A 20112-nucleotide genomic window follows, 5' to 3' on the forward strand; every position below is an offset into this window, starting at 1 on the left:
GATGATACACATCTTTTCAGGATCCATAAACTTATGAGCAGAATTCTAGTAGGGGTAGGGGTCTTACGTTTTTTAGCATTTGTAACCTGCAGGTACCTTGTACAGGCAAATATTCCCTTCCATTTGTGTAAGTCTGCTTTAGTCTAAGTAACATAATCCAGATAGCTATTTTATGCATTAAATTCAAACTAATAAGGCCTCGGCCTGATTGAGGGTGTTGGCCTGTGTCTGCTAATGAGTGCAGTAATGTCGGAGCTGAGGACACAAGAGGAATGGAATTTTAAAGGACTCACGCAGTGAAGGATGAAACAGAAGATCCAGATTTTCTCATAATGAGCCTTCACTGAGCCTCAGAGTGAAATGGTGGGAGAGATGGGGAAGTGGTAAAAGAGACAGAGGAGGGAGTTTGTGTGTGTGCGTGTGTGTTTGTCCCCAGATGTTGTGAGAACAGCCAGCCATTAGTGGCAGTAGCAGCTATCTTTGCCAGGCTGAGATGTGATAATCCAGCACAATGCTAAACACACACACACACGCACACGCACACACGCACGCACACACTCATTGTCAGGGATGAGATATGACCCTGCCATAGGAATAACATTGCTGTCTTCAGCAGCAGTTAGACACACACTATCACAAACAGACTAACAGGCAGTCAACTTTGTGATAAAGTATGTCCATAAGCATATACCGAAATACCATCAGGTCTAACACATAAATATGTTCTGGTACATATCCACATATGCATATGCAAATCACACCACATACGCACACACAAGATGTCACGTGTACAATATATACTATGAACACACACAGACATTACTGATGAGGTAAGAAAGGAGACAGTGAAAAAATAAAGGGTGCAGAAACAGTTATTTGATTAATTGATTAGTTGATTGCTAGGAAGTTTAGTCTGCATCAATTTTGATAATTGACTAATTGACCTTTTCTTATGCCCTGTTGCTACACTTGTCAAGCCTTCTGGTCTTGCACAATACATATGCAGTTTACAACAACAGTAACTATTTACCACGGCAGGCTTATTAATTTTTGAAATGATTGACCTTTCCTGCTGACTCGTTATAAAATGAGTTTCTTTGTAAAAGGGTGGTTGAATCTGCACTTAATGGCTACGTGCATGATATTGTGCTAAAAGCCAGGTTAAAGCTTTTAATGTAATGAAAGAAAAACCTTTTAGGACTACCCCATGCGTCTGGCAAACGTAAAGTCTCTCGGATAAGAAGTGCTGAAATAAACCCGATAACAACCAGGAATGAGCTGCTAACATTATGCTTAAATGTTAATATCATCCAGGACCTGCTTCCACACAGTGAATGGGGCTTTTTTTTTTTTTTTTTTTAAACATAACCTTAATTCCCCCAAACTAATGTAGCCTTGTTAGCTAATGATCAAGTTGTTCTCTGGCCTTTGAAGTAACACTTGGTTAGTAGGTTAGCCGGACATGCTAATGGCTAAATAAATGCATCTTAAGTTAAGACAAATACACTGTTTAATCCGCTTCTTACGGTTTTATTTTGTATTTTTGGTATTGAAAAGACTAAAAAAGACGTCACCCTCTAAAAGCTTTAAATGCAGTTGGCACGCTTAACCCTTTGTTTAACATTTAATACAGTAAAAGATTAATTTAGTTATCCAGTATACCTTGCGGTTCATTCCTGGTAGTAATCAAAAAAAGTACTACCAGATACCGAGAGCAGCAGAAAAAAAAGGGATAATATTAATTGGAATAAAACCAATTATACTGGTGGAGAAAGGGAATCAGTATGAAAAAGATATAGGAGAAAGTGTACATGGAGTCAAGAAGGTGAATTATGTAACTACTAAGTGTGGGAAGAGATGGGAGGATGTTAAATGAGATAATGAAGGTGGTAGAAGGAAGAGTGAGTGAGGGGATTGTACTCCACGATACATTAGGTAGCTATGAGCAGAGAACAAGTCTAATTTAAATCCACTTACTCCTCGCCTGTTTTCCTGGTCGAGGTCGGTGTTGTCTAATTGTGCTGAATGAGTTGTTCAGAGCCCAACTCTCTCACACACACACACACACACACACACACACACACACACACACACACACACACACACACATTCTGAGATCTTCACTTCACTTAATTTATTTACTGTTGTAATTCACCACAAGACTGCTTCTCAATTCGCCCCAGCACTCAGAGCTTCTGCTGCACTTTTTGCTTGTTGGAATCAATTATGGCCCTAACAGTCATACTGAAACATCATTCTTTATTGTAATTGCTGCAATAAATTGTGGTTACGTTTTCTATTACACAGAAATATAGCTCAATTATAGCTGGGTTGAGGTTTGTTGATTGTGGAAGCTCTGAAATTTTAAGAGGGTGGGACTTGCGACACTACTAAGGAAGCAGTCTTTCTGGCAGTTATTTCCCTCCTCTTCTCACACTCACTGTACCGGAACTGCCCTGAGTGTGTGTTTCTGTTCTTTCTGGCACTGGAGTCTTTCTATGCCATTATTTTCTGCTCTCTGTCTCCCTCATATGGAACTGTGAAATGATGTATGAAAGGTATCATAGTAGGGAAACAGTTAAGGGTGTGGGAACAGCCAGGTAGCAGGAAACACTGTGGTACAATTTATCACTATATCTCTGGATATCTTTGCAGTTGTAAATGTTGCTGAACAACAATAAGTTACTGTTTCAGGGGTATATTTGTATGGAAAACTCCCCTGTCTACATTTTTTAAATTATTGCCACATGATGAATGACAATTGACGGCTCTAGTTAACATGACACATCGAATTCCAATGAGAGATGGCAGAGAGTAACAGTAAAAACAGTAGTCTGGACTAAACCAGTAAGTCCGTTCTTAGAAGTGGTGAAAAACTGCCTGAATGCAGTCACAAAGTATTAGGACAGTGATATGGTTTTCAGTCTTGGCGTTATACTGGACACCCTAGATTTGAAATGAAACCCTTACTACAAGGTTACAGTGCTACCTTTTAGTCTTAAAGGTCTTTAAATCCATATTGGATGAACAGTGTAGGACTCTTTTTACTTTGGCCACCGAATTAGGACATTAGGCCTTTTTTAAAGAGGACATGTGATACTAAGAAATGCACAGGTGTAAATAATAAAAGTGACGCAGACTGAATTCCATTGAGCTTCCTCAGTCATAGTACTTTTAGAATGGAGCCATCCTTAATCAGGGTTTTACCTAGGTTTCTGGAGGTTTTAGTTGGTGTGGTGGTTTGGGGTGGGGAAATGTTTGCGCAGGGCGTTTGGGCATTGTGCATTGTGAAAATTTGAAATTTGCATTTTCACATCATTTTGGACCATTATCCAGTCAATATTTATAAAAACACAACAAAGGTTTTTTGTTTTTCAAAGTTCACTCAGACGTTAGCATGAAGAAAAGCAAAACAAATATGCTTACTGATGAAGTGAGCGCTTTGTCCCGAAGTAATCCTTCACATTTTTGTGAGTGATTGCACTGTGCGCCATACAAAATAACACTGGTAAAACAAACTTATCATGAATGGATTTGAAATGCAATATTCTCCTTCTCCTATAGCCATCTGATAATGTAACAGCGTTTGGCTGCTTACCGAAATTTCTGTTCGGTTAAACATCTGTAGACAGCTCACTTTCCCAGTGGCCGCTCGTCAGCTGACTGAGTGTGTGCATCGAGACGATTCCGCTCTCACTCTCATTTTTCTCCCATAAATATTTTCTTTGACAGTTAACACTTTTCAGACTTCAGTCTTTTTGAGCTCATCATCTGTGATAGATGAAATCAGTGACTGTTTGACGGATTTTCTGCCTGGTTTATTTCTGCAGTAAAGACGTCAGGAGAATGCTGAGAACTTGTTTTCACTCCTCATGAATTTATTTCCTCTGTGGCAGCAGAACGTGTTACATCAGCCTTCAGAAACTCCTGCAGGTTATACTGGACTAACTAAACACTTTTAAGGCTGATTAACTCTGAAAGACAGAATAAAGGTCATGACCAAATCAGTCCCTCCAGTCCAAAGGATGGTGTGTTGTAAGGCTATAAAAACAAGCAAGAAAAGTGAAGATGGCTGCAGTTCAGGCTTTCCTGTATGACTTTATTATAATTAATTTTACTTTTCAAAATGGTGCATAGAGCAAGACCTGATGAACAGTGAATTAATTTCGCATCATGGTTGTATTTTTGTGCTGGACACTTGTTATTTATGGGTAAGGCCTTGCTTGTTTTAACTATGGCTGGCTGTATTGCAACATTTTCATTATCCATTAATCTCCCAATTATTTTCTTGATTAATTAATGAATCATTTGGAAATGCAAGAAATTAGAGACAAATGTCATTTTACCCGAGCACAAAATGACATATTTATATTTTGCCCAAACAACAGTCCAATACCCAAAAAGTTCATAGTGGAATTAAAAAACAAGTGACTATTTACATTTTCAAAGTTGGTACCAGTGGATTTTAGGTATTTTTGCTTTGAATGATAAAATTGTTGCTGCTCCTAAAAATCAACTTTTCAGTAACTTTTTGAATTATCCTTGTTTCACCTAATAAAAATAACTGTATCTAGTGGGGTCTCCATCAGACTTCATTGGTTGCATTAGCTCTTTCTCATGGGTGTGAATTTAATAATTTTTAGATTACCACAGGATTTACTTATTTATTTAGTGACAAGTGCTCCTATAAGCTCACTCCTTACTGTCTTCCACCGTGTTTTTTTATTTTATTTTTTTTTAAGTTATTTTTTTTGCACTACAGTATTTTACATTGTCTAGGAGCATCCATGTCAGTGCCATAATCTTGGCTAGACAGATTTTGTGTTGGAAGGTAAAGGTTTGTCAAGACTGAGACTTGGATTTGCCTTACCTGTGGAGATTAGCATAGAAAGTACTGTGCAGCAACAGATTACCTCCAATATGTACATAAATATAGTATCTAGAACATTTAACAGACAGACAGGGCACAATGGGACAGCTTTATTGAGAAATTTTTTCCTGAGCCGGGATTAAACCTAAAGTTAAAATCCTGTTTTTGTTAATGATATCTGCATTATAAATAAGCAGCTGTTGGGGTGCAGGGTGGTAGATCTTGATAGATTTTTTTCAATTTGAATTAACAACCATAAAATCATTCCAGTCCTGAAAAATAACATTATATTCTCAAAATCCCCAAGGTTTCTCTCTGGTTTTCCCCTTGGAACACATTTACGCAGAATGGAAACCATCCAGAATTAAACATGATGATTTACATTAACAGAGGATATTTTTCTGTGTTCTCAAGGTTGTCCTGGTAATAAAGCAACAAAGCATCTTAGCAGTAGCATTGACAGTGGTTCAAAGTATGAATTCATGACAGTGCAAGATTTACGTGTGTAGTCTTTTATGAGTTGGATAGTTTTACAAGGACTCTTAATTCCCATTTTGAATTCCCATTGTTGTTAACTTGAATACCTCTTGCCAGTGCTGCTTATTAATCAGTCTCAACTTTGTTTCTGCTACAAAAAACTATCCAAGCAAGACTTTGTTTGACAGTCACACTTTGTTTTGCTGGCGCTCTCTGGAGTGCATTTAGGGAAAGATATTGAGTGCACATGATAGGAAAAAGGGAAGGTATCTGTGGCAAGTGTTAAGGAGGACCACGGGATGCTGGTGTTAATGAAAGATGCAGGAAGTGCTAAAGGTATTACAGGGATTTTGTAGGATTTAAGAAATTCCTGGAGGCAGATAACTAAGTAGAAAAGTTTGCCATTTATTCCTGCGTCCCTGTCTCTTCTGCATAGGAGGAGGATAGCAGGACAAGGTGGAACAGATGATAGATAGGAGAGGACAATGAAGACAGGACCACAGTCTTTAAGAGGAGTGAGGGTCCATCTTGAAAGCTTTTGTAGATCGAAACACCTGGGAATCCCAAACAAGACCTCAGAGACACAGGGAAGAGTTATCAGGATAACAGAGATGTCAGGGGGAGGGAAGGACGGAGATGGGTGGAGATAGAGAGCCTTTTAAGAGACTAATTTGCACTGGTAACAACACAGTTCAGAGGAGGATTACAGCTGGGCAGTCTCACAGTCGTCCTCTGTGATCTCTGACCTCCCTCACTCCAATCTGCTGCTTTTTTTACCCCAGTGCTCCCTTCTTTTCTCCATCACAATCCCTCTGTTGGCTCATCAAAGGCTGAATGTATTTTTTCTCCATCATTCTATCAACTAATTCCACCATGTGCCAGTACATCCACAAGGATCTGGGGGAGGTGCGTGTACGCTCAGGATCCAGCAGAGAGTGGACAGCTTTAGTGGTGTTGTTTGAGACATAATCCTCTCCCCCTGGTTATATCTTGTCTGTACTTCTGCTGCAGTCGTGCTTGACACTCCACACTTATCCACATCTCAACTTGGTAAATAAAACCCACGCTGAACAGATAAGACTCCCGTGTGTGCACATGCATTTACACACACACTGTTGCAGATGCCCACGTTTGCCTCACTCAGTTGGTCTCTCTTTATCTTTATAGCCTGTGAATGTCTGAATATGGCTGATATTTAGGGATGTAGTGTGGGTTAACACAGCAGTACGTTTTCCTTGGTCTACAAGATAAGGTAAGGTAATCACTTATTTTGGTACATGTTGTGTGATGCATTTTCAAAATATGACATTTTACAGTTTGTATCACCCAGGATATGTTTACTATTCAGAATATAGATTTGGAAAAGTGAGTGAAATTAAGCAGTATTTGTAGCAACTTTTTATTGTGAAAACATAATGAATAAGCATAAACATAAGACTGGTTTCAATCTTTGTTCTAAACTTTTAAAAAGCATTTTAAAAACTACTAACACTAAACAGTTTGTTTGGCCATACATAGTGGAAACACTCTAAAGTCATCCAATATCTCATTGGCAGTTAAAGGCAAGAAAAGTAGCTCTGAGCATTTTGTTCGTTGACAATGCCAAGACTCAATTTGCATTTACACATTTTCCCATACTGGAGGAGTGTCCATGAATAATATCCTGCATAGACATTTTTTTCTGAAATACATAAAGATACTATACATGCAATTCAATGAGTAAAGCCTAACCTTTTTTTTTCGTATGGTTTATTCTCAGTCTGCATTTTGTTCAGTATATATGCCCCATGTGTTTTATATTCTCACATTTACTTACATATTCTATGTTAATGAGCTTCATCATCTGCCTCATCATTAAAGGCAGAAGTGGCTCTGCTGATGCTGCTCCTGTGGTTACTGCTCTAAATGTGGCCTACTGCATAAAGCTCATCCTCTCCATCTCCCTCACTTGATCCCTCATCTGCCATTTGTGGGAAAAACTTTTATCAGGAACTCCCCCTTCATTCTACCATTGAGAATGTTGACATAACTCACCTGAAAAGATTCAGGCATTTATAAAAGTGCTGATCAACTGATCATTTATTTGTATTTGATTTAGAATTAAACTTGCGCCGATCAGGCGAAACATTAAAAAAAGTTACCGGTTTTTATATAGATATAGATATATAGATATAGAGATATAGATATATATAGAGACTGTATGTATGTGCCATTCAGCTACAAATTTATAACTGGTAACTGGGGTTGTGGATGATCGGTGTACAACAAAAATTCCCTAAAAATTTGTAATTTAAGAATAAAATAATGAGTAAAACAAAATTTCAACTTTAGGTTATATTGATTTTCTGGCTGCAAAGGTAGAACAATACAGCGTATTCTCTTTTTTAATACCCATTTTGGTATACCCCTTTGGACAATTCCAGTCAAAGTGCCAGGACCTTTTCAATTTAATTTCAATGAAATTCAATTAAAAACAATATTTTCAAAATAAGATTTTTTCCAAATATTGTGAACATTCAAAAATATCAATACTTTCTTCAGGTTTAGGGAGATTTTTTAAAAATTAATTTTATTTGTAAGGGAACATGTACAATATTAAACATAAATGTTACCATTTGATGTATTATACCAGAGTTGAGCCAGTCCTTCAGTTGAAACCAAGAGACGTCAATTATGGTACCCCCTGCAGGCTTTCAATTGTCTGCATCTCCCAGGGTGTGGAAACTTCTTAGGGTCATACAACATAATTATGTGTTGTGGTTAGTTAGGGCCCACCAATTAATCCTTATTAACTCAAATTTGTGACTTAAAAGAATTCAACCTTCTAACAAGAGAAGCTACAGTATTAATTAGGCAATAACTAACATTTTTATAATCACATTATTAACAAGCTAAAGCAGGTTATTATTCGGTAACTGGAGATTCTGCTGGCAATAATGACAACTGTTCATGGCAAATTTAATTAGCTAATTAATATTAATTCAGTTACTTGGCTAAACTTAAAAAATGAATTATTGGCTATTGTCTGGATAATATGCCCCACTGAATGTTGGTGTCTTTTTGCTGTTGAAAAAGATAACCAGAGCAGTGAGTCTCTCCCTAATTAAATTATAAAACTGATTTTGCCATGTTATTTTCAGACTGGACGCTAGCAGCTGTTAGGTGATGAGTGTAAATGACCTGTAGCTGGCAGACAATGAAAAGTTGTCGGAATCAGTTAAACTTTCAAGCACTTAATATAATTGTTTTAAGTTTATTAACCTAAAAGCTGCGTATACAGACCTGTAAGATTCAGAGCTGGGAAGAAGTCTGTATTGTCAGTATGTGAAGCTAATGTTAACATCAGCTTAAGCAACTACAGTGCGGAGCTGCCATTGGTATATTTAAGGTTTTTATTTATTTATTTTTTTTACTACTAAGTGATGTCAGCTTTACCCCCGTTATAGTATCTTATTAAACATGGGCTAAATTGTTATTTTTTTTCTTGAATAAAAATCTTGTTGTTTTTTTGGAAGTTGAAGTTGATTCAAGAAAAACCCTGAGTGGAACTAATCAACAACTTATCCTATATGAATTTTTTCATGTAGAAACAAGACAGGTTTTTGATAATGCCCGATACAAATTTATTATTTTTAATTCTATGTAGACCAACAATACGGTGAATTTAAATAAATAATTTCTGCTTAAATCTCAGTTAGAATATTGGTGAGAAAATGAACAAATTATCATCTTTAATCATCAGGCCCTACTCTTAGTGATTGTATGTATGTTAGATGATTTCCTAACATGTCCTGAAAGTAGGACATAAATAAATGTTGTTTTTCAAAACATAAAAAAATTCTTTTTCTCTTCTTCTCACCGTTTCACTTATTTCCTCCCACTGTAAATGAAGCATAATCTACTTAGTAGATCACGTTGCACTGTCATTAAAAGACAGTATATGTCTGTGTACATATACATTACTGTGGCATAAAATGAGATATGGGCCAGTGCACAGATTACTTCCTCCACAGTGTGATGTAACAGCCCTTGCGCCGCAAATTCTTTCACTCATGACATGAGACTCAGTTTCTCTACACCTGCCTAACTTTACAGTTTCCTGTGATTAGTTAGAAAGAAAGCTGAGTTTGTGATCTTTTTTGCGATTCTTATCTGCTGTGTGACTGGAACTAATTAAATTACCTCTCAAGATTACCTCTCAATGGAGTCCATCTTTAATCTCTCACATACAGACGACCACTAGGGATTCTGAGGAGTCATAACTGTTTATCTGCCTTTCAGCACAGTGACCCTGACTATATAACTATGACCACCTGAAACAGGAGCCAAGGTCTATGGTTTTATGCAATTTTTTAATGTTAATTTTTTAACTTTTTTGCCATGTTTTATTTTTGAAAATATGATGAAAATATGTACAGTAAACAATATATCTTTGGTGTCTCTCTTCTGTAATTTCTTTTTATTTACTAGGGATGGTGGAGGAAGAACTCAAAACCTTTTAATTATGGAAAAAATAGCAATACCATAATGTAACAATACACCATTTAAAAATAAAAGTCCTGCATTTGAAATCCAACAGTAAAAGTATTAACTATGCAAAATGGCCTCTTCCAGATGTTATATTATGGAGGTCCCCACACAAGTTATCTTGAGCAGCAATATAAAAAATTATTTTTCAGGGCTCTCCTGTTAGTTTTGTTACAAGACAGTTTAAAACTTTTTCATTTTTATTAGTGAATGACCTTAGGGAAATCCCAGCATAGCTTTACATTACATCAACCTGAGAAATGGAAATACCTGTTTGAGTATGTGAGCCTTTGATCTAAAATAATGCATCTTATTTTATAAGCTGAATATATTTATGTTTTGCATTTAAAATCAAAGTAACTAGTAAGTATAGCTGGTAAATAAATGTGGTTGAGTAAAAAGTACAATATATCCCTGTAAAATGCAGGTGAGTAGAAGTGTAAAGTAGCATAAAAATCAAGTACAAGGACCTCAAAATTGTATTTAAGTATATTATTTGTGTAAATGTAATCTGTGAAGCAAAAATCGGCCAGCAATGTCAACTAAGGTTTGACTACTGGTGGTTGTGGTCTCCTCACAAGGATAAATACTAGTACTATTCCCCACTGTACTTAGAACTGAAGAAGCCTTTTGAATGAACAGCAAAAATCAAAACGCCTGTTAAATGATTTGGGTTTAACTTGGTCTCCTGAAATATCAGTGTCCTTTGTAGGAGGTGAATCGGAAGATTTTTTTTAATGAAAATACCCACGGACACATTATTCTGTTGTAACACCTAAGGGCCACTATAGCACTGTACCTGTTGACATGATATTGACTTAAAATCTTTTCCATCTGGGATATTTCAATACATCCAGCTTAGTTCTTGTAACACTCACTCACTGTCAAATTTGATCTCCTTAAAGACCCACTCCAATCAAAATCAATTTTTTAACCTTGATAACATGTCTAAATGGTGTTATTTATATGATACAAGACATATCACGAGCAAAATAAGCATTTAACGCCAGTCAATCCATCTTGGGTCTCATACGTTACATACCTAAGTAATCAATCCCATCAGCAGGCGAGGTGGGGCAAAAGAAACCTGAAACCTCCATCGTAGAGGTTAATACAGAGAGCGAGAGTTTGCATTGGCACAACCACTAACGCTGTGTAAGCCACTGCCACAAGCTAACAAACTAACAAACAACAAATACAAATAAAAGATGATAACTATACTTACCATTCAGAAACGTCTGCTAGTTGCCGATTTTGGTACACAACAGAGTCTTTATCTAAGTCTAGGTCTGACTGAGGCTCAGACATGTATGGTTGAATGTCTCAGATGTTTCCTCTAATGCTAGCCATGCGACCAATGAAAGAGCAGTGCGCATGAAGCGCACTGCTCTTTCACTGGTCAACCTAGCGTAAGCAGCAGTGAGCAGGGAATAAGGCCTGTGGCATTTCCATATTTGAATATTCATAGATCCAGAATTTCTCAATGAGGAAGTAAGGTGCTTCCAGCCCTTTTTCAGTTTTTTTTTTTTTTTTTTTTTAACTTTGTATGTGGGAAAACCAGGTTAAACTAATTATTAATCATAGCAGATTTTTTTTTAAATACTTTGAAACGTGTCTGGAGGGGAACTTTAACATTTTTAGCTTGACATGACTTTAATGACTTAACCAAATGAGAATTCCCTTTCATCTTAAACGCAACATAAGCTGATGAAGTATGCCATAGGCGTCAGGGCGTGATGGAGGAGAAGGGCTGTTAATTCTGCTCAGACACCAAGGCATTCTAACATCTCACTACAGACGCTGGTGATTTAGTGGAGAGGGTCCTGTAGAGACTGAAAACTGATGCCCAGCATGAAAAAAGGACAGAGCACACTGTTAGAACAAACTTGCCCTCTCACTCTAACTCAGGTTGGAAGACACACAAGATACAAATGTGTGTGGTCCGTATTCATTTAATTGATATTAATTGTATATAAGCAGAATTTTTGACATCAAATCTTGTAGAGAACAAATTTCAAATCTTGACCCATTTGACAAGAACAGCGACTTGGCTTTGTGGTTTTTTTGTCTTTCAGTGGAAGACTAAATACAAGACAGGGGTAGACAAAAGGCAAAACGGTAGCATACAAAACACAGCAAAGTGTTCTCAGTGTGCATGACAATAGAAATGAAGTTGGGGATAATTAGACAGACAACAATAATTGAATTTACAATTGAAAATTGATTTGTTGCTATTGATTTATTTATTGTTTGTGTGCATGAAGTGCTGTACGTGCAAAGGTTTGGCTAGGCTGATGGGATAAACCTTATTCTAAATACTGTTTTATTTTCATCTCCTTGATTGTCATTACTTCTGCATTTAGTATTTGAAGCACAGTAGGGCAATATTATATATACCACCATACAATATTAATTTGTCCATCAGCAGGACAATCAGCAGATACCTTCGCTAGTGGCTGGGTTTACCACACAGCCTAAAGTAGCGCAGCTCTGTACGGGAAGAATAACATCTTCTAGCTTCCTTTTAACAGCGTCACAGAGGAGTTCAAAGTGTCCCAGACCAGAGAGGCATTGCAGTACAGAGACACCTAGGATCCCAGAGTCTCAGTAGCTGGCATTGAAATCCGCACAGGCAGGAGATGGAGTGCCGCCAGCGAGCTTGAGACTGCAGAAGCAAGGCTGAAGCACAAGGCAGTGGTGGAGGCAGTAGCAATGGCAGTGGTGGAGGCAGTAGCGATGGGAGGGGTAGGCCTGGGCAGCTTTCCAACACTTCGATACAACAAGGTCCAGGGCAAAGAGAGGCAACTGTTTGTCCAAGAAGAATTGAGGGCTGCGATGGATGAAATAAGAGGAAGTAAAATGGCTGGCATGAGGCAGCAGGGGGTTGGATGAGATGGGAGAGTGTAATGGAATGGAGGCTCACTTGGATGACATCTGGCGAGCAGAGCCCCAGTGCATAAAATTCCTTATCTAAGCTGTTTACAACATCTTACCCAGCGCAGCGAACCTCCAGCTTTGGGGCAAGACTGATGCACCTTCTTGCCCTTTCTGCTCTGGGAGAGGGACACTCAAGAACCTCCTGAGTTGCAGAGAAGGAACAGCTGTGGCGGTCATCCTCCACTAACCTGGCAACACTGTCCCATCATTTTCTCTTTAGCTCATTGTGGTCTGGCAACACCGTGGATGAACTAGCTTGAAATTGATGTCATATCAAGTAGGCTGTACAGTAGAGGGTTGACAGTTCTCTACTTCATTCACCCAGCACCCAGTGATGATGCCCTTTTCTAGTCGGTGCCAACTTGATGTTACTATCCCTGAAGTGATTCTCAATCTGTAGTTGTTATCGTAATAGTAAAAAGATGAGGTCCTTGATCTTACTGGGAACATGGTGCCAGTTTAGTGCAGCAAAACCAGATCTCCTTTCCCCTCACGTGCCTCTCTTATTAGCTGGGTGACTGCCCCAGTATGTTCAAGGCAGACCGGCATCCCTGGAGTCCCCCCCCTTTTGCACTGAGGTGTCGATGTATTTGTTTTTTAGCAGAAAGTCTGACAGTTGCCAGGACAAGATGCTCAAGAAGATCTTGGCTTTGTCACTAAGCAGTGAGAGTGATCTAAACTGCTCAATGCCTGTGGAAAACTCTTCCTTGGGAATCCACACCCCTTCAGCATATTTCCACTGCTTGGCAACTACACCGCTGCGCCACATTGCTCGTAGGAGCTTCTAGAGGAGTTGAAGTAGCTGTGGACAGTGCTTGTAAACCTTGTAAGGTACCCTGCTCAGTCCAGGGGCTGAGCTGGCTCTGGCTGCTTTCACCACCTCCTGGATCTCTTTCAGGCTTTCAGGCTCCTTTTGTCAAAATTGACTTTTGGGGCTGGATGGTCGAAAAGGGCTCTGTGGTGCTCCAATTCATGGTCTTTCATGGGATCATGCAGGGTGGTGTGGAGAAATTGATTTGCCCTCTCAGCCCCGCTGGATAAATTATCAGATTAATAATAAATACCAGGTGCGTATGACAGTTTCTGATTTTTAAATAAAAGGGCAGTTTCAGTCTGATTGGCTTAACACTAAAATGTTGTTGATGTTCCCACATAAATCTGTCTTTATTCTGCCTAATTTTCTCTCTGGCACTCTAACCCCCCCCCCCCTCTCCTGGTGAAAATTCAGATGAGTAAATGCAACTGAGGGTGAAGCTGGTGTCAGCGGATGTCTGATAATGTGTGCGGCACATGTGGCCCTGCAGCTCTCTAGGCCTTTTTAGTTACCAAGTGTAAATGTGTGTGTCTGTTTCTGTCCTGAGGCAGCGATCCAGATGCCAGGTTGTTATGATGACTGAGCAGGTCCCTTCGTGTGTGTGTGTGTGTGTGTGTGTGTGTGTGTGTGTGTGTGTGTGTGTGTGTGTGTGTGTGTGTGTGTGTGTGTGTGTGTGTGTGTTTGACACACCACAACAGAGGGAGAGGGATGGAGGAAGTAAATCACCTCATGCTTGGCTGCACATGGCGCTATTCACAGCCGCCGTCATCACTCTTCCTCAGGTATGGACAGAGGACAGCCTTTGAGTTGTGTTCGTACTAGCTGGGTTAGAAACCAAGGGGAGAGAAAACATTAAAATGGTTCTTGAGGATGTGTGTGTTTGTGTGTTACTGTCAGCACAGGTACATCGTGTTCTTTTAAAGTGTCTGAGCCTGACTGGTTTGGCAGAGTGCGAGAGGGAGAGTAGGAGGGAGCTGTCGGTGTAGGGACATTTAACGGGTAGAAGCTGTGTGTGTGTATGTATGTGTGTGTGTGTGTGTTGATGAGTGTGTGTGTGTGTTTGTTTGAGGGTTGCCCAGTTTATGAAGGGATTAACCCCTGTGGGAGTAGGACTGTGCTCACATGTGTATCTAAGTGTGCTATCTGCTACACACACACACACACATACATACATGCACGTTTTGCAGTGTACAGAATCCAAGACCACACATTTTGCATTCAGATTCACTAGGCTTGTATATACATTCACATATAATCTGTCTCCCTATCTCTCTCTGCTGCTCTCTTTCTCCATCACTCACACACAAACACACACACACACACACACACACACACACACACACACACAAACACACAAACACACACACACACATGTACACACAAACACACACACAAACACACTCGTCCACTCCAGACCCCAGGAGATTGTGTAGATAGTGTTGTTGTGATACAGACAAACTACAGGGTGACCTTTAAGTTGAGGGTGTGTGGCTGGATGTGGTGTGGAACCAGGTAGGGATGGCATCAAGATGACAAGCAAAAAGAAGAGTCAAGACAGGAAAAGGTTCAGCTTGGCAGGGAAATCCTCCTCCTGTCTCCATAGCAACGATCACACCATTATGACCACATCCCATCCCACTCTTACTACCAGTCTTCCCCTGTGTGTGTGTGTGTGTGTGTGTGTGTGTGTGTGTGTGTGTGTGTGTGTGTGTGTGTGTGTGTGTGTGTGTGTGTATCTGTATCTGTATACAAACACACACACACACGTCCACAGCGTCTACATGTCCCTGTGTGAATCCATAGTTTTCTGTGTTTCAGTAATACAGGTGTTCCAGTATTGAGAATCACTGTAGAGAACAAGATAAGACAGAACAATATCACTTCATCATCCCCAAAGGAAGATTTTTTTATTTACCACGCAGCGCATTTATTAATAGAATCAGAAATACCTCATCCCTGTGGAGACAGTCTTCAATGGCAGAAGACGGGCGTCCATGGTTCTTGGCATTAGAAGTGCAGATGGCTACCGGCACAAATGAGCATCTAAATGGCTGAGTGGAGCACTCAGGCTGCAATGAGACGGCCGTCAAATGAGAACATGAGGCTCATTGAGACAGGTGGAGAGGATGCACACAGTTCCACACGATGGCCTGGGCGAAGGCTTGGCTGACAGTCCTAAAGGGGACAGAGGAGGAGCTTCTGCATTAATGGACAGGGTTGTCATGCAGATTTAGGAGTACCTAAGATTCCCCAGTAGCCACCTGTACATGGATACATGGCTTGTTAGGAATTGGTTGGGCACAGTCGTACCGGATGGAGTGGGCTACAGATTATGCGGACCAACCTGTTAACTAAAAAGTCACATGATCAGATAAAATTAACACGTCTTAGGGCCTCGGGTATACCCACATACCCACTATCATTTGACATTTTTTGATACTAGTTCTGATATGATACCTGATTTTTGGTACCGGTACCAAAATTATATTGTTTCAATACCTTACTTAGATAAATGAAAATTATAAACAGACTAATGGCATGTCTGCAGCGTTTCATCCTCCTGCTAGTGTGGCTAAGAATGACGAATTAAAATTTAATGTCAGTGAACACCTGACCTTAGAGAGACCAAAACAATCTTGAATCAAGATCCACTTACTGGCTTGTTTTGGGGCTTTCATCCTTATTACATGGTCATCATCAGTAGATTTAGTTTGCTCGGTTGCCATGAAAATGCACATGTTCCAACTTTCCATGATTCTGAACAACCTCTATGACATCTCATCTATGTTGACTTAAACGTTGGGCTTGACAATTAATTTTTTAGTTTGAGAACAGGAGTTGACAAAACAATGTCAACTAAAGGTCAACAAAAAAATCTCTAGGACACCTGAATGATCTTTGTGACAGGTGCATAGGTGGAGAAGAAACGTATGAGGAAGAAGACATACTTGCACACTGTCTTCACTTGCTCAGTAAATCTTGCAAGCTAAGACAGTGAAAAAATGTTTTGGAAAAGAAAGACCTATCAACCATACAACAACCTTGTCTAAAAAGTTGATGTAAATCAGCAATTACCTGATCAAATAAGAGGTAAACAAGATTATAAATCTGATCAGATATTAATGCCAGCTTTCAGATACTACAGAAATTACACCAGTCTTTGTTTAATTCTATTTGTTGCTTTGTTGTTTGTGCAAAGGCCCACGATGACGGACCTGCCCTCAGTGCTCAGTGATACATACAAAGATGGCCATAACCCAGGCGGTAGTTAAACTCATGACACATGGACAAAATGCAGAGTTTTTGATTGATCCAGTGTCTGACCTATCTGACAATTCACTACAGAAGCTGGCATATACTGTAGCTTGAAAAGTGTTTATCCTGCAAGGTCTATTGATGTTATGAATGTGTCCTGCATCAGGCAATCCTACAGTCTTCAGTATTTGTGTACCCGTTAATGCATTCATATTGACCTTCAGTCTAATACACTTTGACATACATGTCAAGCCCTCTCTGGCGGAGCCTCACCTGGGATGACATGTATCGCTGGACCTCTCTCCTCATTCTGTCTTTCTTTCTCATCCTCCTCCCCCTTCTTTATCACTCTGTCGGTGCTCATTTTTTACTTAGTCATTTCTTGCTCCATTGTGAATCAGAGGTGGTGCGGGGCCAGAAGGAAATGACACATTTGACAGGAAGCCGCCTTAGGGATGGACACGGCAGCCCTCTTTAACTTCGCTCTGCTGCCTGTCCAAGAGCACCCACACAAACACAAACACAGACACGCACACAACACAGAGATGTAAAGACAGGCCATCTCTTACTAACCTCTTTTCTTGTCACACTGAGATACATTCACATGCTTGTCAATATATTCATATAGTTAAACGATTTATTTATTTCTTGGGTGTGACAAGGCAAAACTGGAGTTGTAGCAGTGGAATTTAGGGTCTATTTGGGAACCACTTGTGCTGCAGGCAGGAACCAATGAACCACATATCCATCCACACACTCTGTTGTCCCTCTATTGTGGGCATGGGAACAAGGCAGCTACTGACCCACGACTGAATGTGTTAGTTTTAGGAGGTTTATTTTGGTTTATGAATAAATATGTATTTGTATATGGGAAATTATATGGCTGTATTACTGAAAAATAGAAAGTGATCACTTTAAAACTGGGATTTCTCCCTTGCTGCTCCACTTACAATATAAAAAAGGTTTTAAAGACCTGAACAAACTGACCACTATAACCACATTAACATTCATCCTTGTTGATTGGACTGTTGTCATACAGAGACCAGCAACATAAAACTAACTATCCACTCTCTCAAACCATTTCCAGAGGTAGTCACAGACCGCTTTGGCTTATTAAAAATAAAGTTATAAATGCATCTCCATTTTACTTATAAAAACTATGTAAACAAATCCAAATGCATATAAATCAGTCATGCCGTACAAAAAACAATTGTAGAAAGAAACTAATAGAAAAAGAGGATAGTGGTCTGAATTAATCTATTTCCAATTTTCCCAATGCTTTCTAACTTTCTTCATAAACCAGTACCAGCCATTGCACATACTGTTAATCATCCATTACTGTACAGCATATCTCTTAGCATTACCGTATCATCGCTTGTGACAGCAGCTAAAGCCTTTTAGCCAGAAAGCTAACACTAACAATCTTAATTATCCAATGTTAATTAGAAGTCTACAGATATCAAGTTTACGGTATGTCTCTTGTCTTCATCAAGGACCGCAATGGACAAGTCTCAGTCTTTTGATATCATTGATATTTTGTATATGTGTGTGACTTAATGTCTTTTTTCTCTTTTTTTCTAGGTTAAATAAGCTAAGCTAAAAACTTTGACTTTGTTCAAAAACTAAAACCATTTAGTTCATGATAAATACGAAAGTGAAATAAATTACTTTTTGATTTATTTCATCAACGGATTGGTGGTCTAGGAAAAGTATAAAACCATATATTTATTTTATACTCAATTTAGTTACCTAAGTAACAGCATTATTTAATAACGTTGCTTTTTGTACGTTTTGGGGCTCCGTATTGCAGATCGTAGAAACGCAAAATAAGAAATGTCTATCTTTGAAATATTAAACTGACCCCATTTTTCTTGCATTTCACCTCTTTGGTCAGGTCTTGATGCTCATTGACAGTGATGAGAATTTCCTGTGCCAGCGTCTGCCAGTCCTCTCCTCCATGTCACAGCAGGGTGGTGTCGCCACAGCCTACGTCTGCCAGGACTTCACCTGTTCTCTGCCCGTCAGTGACCCCCAGGAACTACGCCGACTACTGATGGAAGGGACCATGGAGATGCCGACAGAATGATGAACAAAGAATTTTACTGACTGAGATTTAACAGGAGAATTGTAATCTCGAAGACTGCAGTCTTTCAATCTGCAACCCTAGCCTAGCTTAGTTTTGCTTATTTTTTGCTACTTTGGCTAGTGAGTCTGGCTTTGCCATAGTAGAATACCAATGCTTTAAAAGTCGATATGCTACATTAGTAGGAGTAGTTACCATGAGGTGACAGACTATTCTTTATTAGGAAGACCAGTTAAATATTACTTCAAATATCAACTGAAGTTTGTTTTATCTTAGCAGGCCTTCTGAGACTGTTGATCAGTGAGGCCTTTTTGAAATTCAGGTGTACAAAGGTCCTTATGAAGAAAAATGCACAGCAGCAGTGGCAGCCAACTGAAAATATGTAGCACTTTATAAAATGTCATGACTTGACTGTTAGCCCAGAAGTAAACTACAGACTCTTAATAGACCGTAACCTAAGACTTCTTGGATGAATTGGACCGACAGTATTTTGCAGATGAACTAATCTGCCCTGTTGTCCTCTCCTAGCCCTGTGTTCCAACTCCCACATCCATGTCACATAGATCTGACAGTGGAGGCCTGCATGCCTTTGTGTGTGTGTGTCTTTGATTTTATAAAAACGGTTGGTTTGCAGGTTTGTATGTATCCATGTACATAAATTTTAAAAGTTCGTCATTGTGTTTGGTTGAATTTGTAGTAACCTCCCAGTGAAGGAGCTGCTTTCTAACGAGCCTCCATTAACCATCTGCCCACACCCTCGTTTACTTGTCTGTTATCTCAGATTCTTCTCCACTGCTGCAGATACTAGTGTCTCGTGACTTTTATCTTGAGGTTTAGGCAATACACCGCATGTATACGCACAACCCTGAATAATAAAGATATTTCCCCTATATACACTGCCCATTTCATTTTTGGAATGGATGCTTCATTTTTTGTTTGAAATTGATACTCTTGGGAGATGGCTACTGTCTTGAAACAAGGCTCTATAAATGGGATCACTCAAAACCATAGCAAAAGTTCCTTTTATAAGCTTTAAGACTTAATACTAGAATAAATGATGGAATAAATTGTGACATTTTTATGATGTGTTCTTTCTCTCAGTCCAAGATGGGAAATCTCCAGCAGGAACGGAGTGAATGTGTCCCAGCA

At 39.3% G+C, this 20112-nt stretch overlaps 1 protein-coding gene across 3 annotated transcripts in view; it reads left to right on the forward strand.

Moving 5' to 3' along the window:
* Positions 1-19857, forward strand: part of spata20 (spermatogenesis associated 20) — a 49646-nt gene extending 29789 nt beyond the window's left edge. For 2 of the 3 annotated variants that reach the window (XM_040135738.1, XM_040135741.1), the window contains exon 16: positions 18775-19857. In XM_040135738.1, the coding sequence (XP_039991672.1) occupies positions 18775-18966 (192 nt within the window). In that variant the 3' untranslated portion in view covers positions 18967-19857. Of the gene's footprint in view, positions 1-6229; positions 6405-18774 lie in introns of those variants that run through there. The other variant, XM_040135739.1, reaches the window with a different exon arrangement.
* The last annotated feature ends 255 nt before the right edge of the window (positions 19858-20112 follow it).

This window comes from Xiphias gladius, chromosome 9 (assembly GCF_016859285.1).
Source record: "Xiphias gladius isolate SHS-SW01 ecotype Sanya breed wild chromosome 9, ASM1685928v1, whole genome shotgun sequence".
Classification (NCBI taxonomy): Eukaryota; Metazoa; Chordata; class Actinopteri; order Istiophoriformes; family Xiphiidae; genus Xiphias; species Xiphias gladius.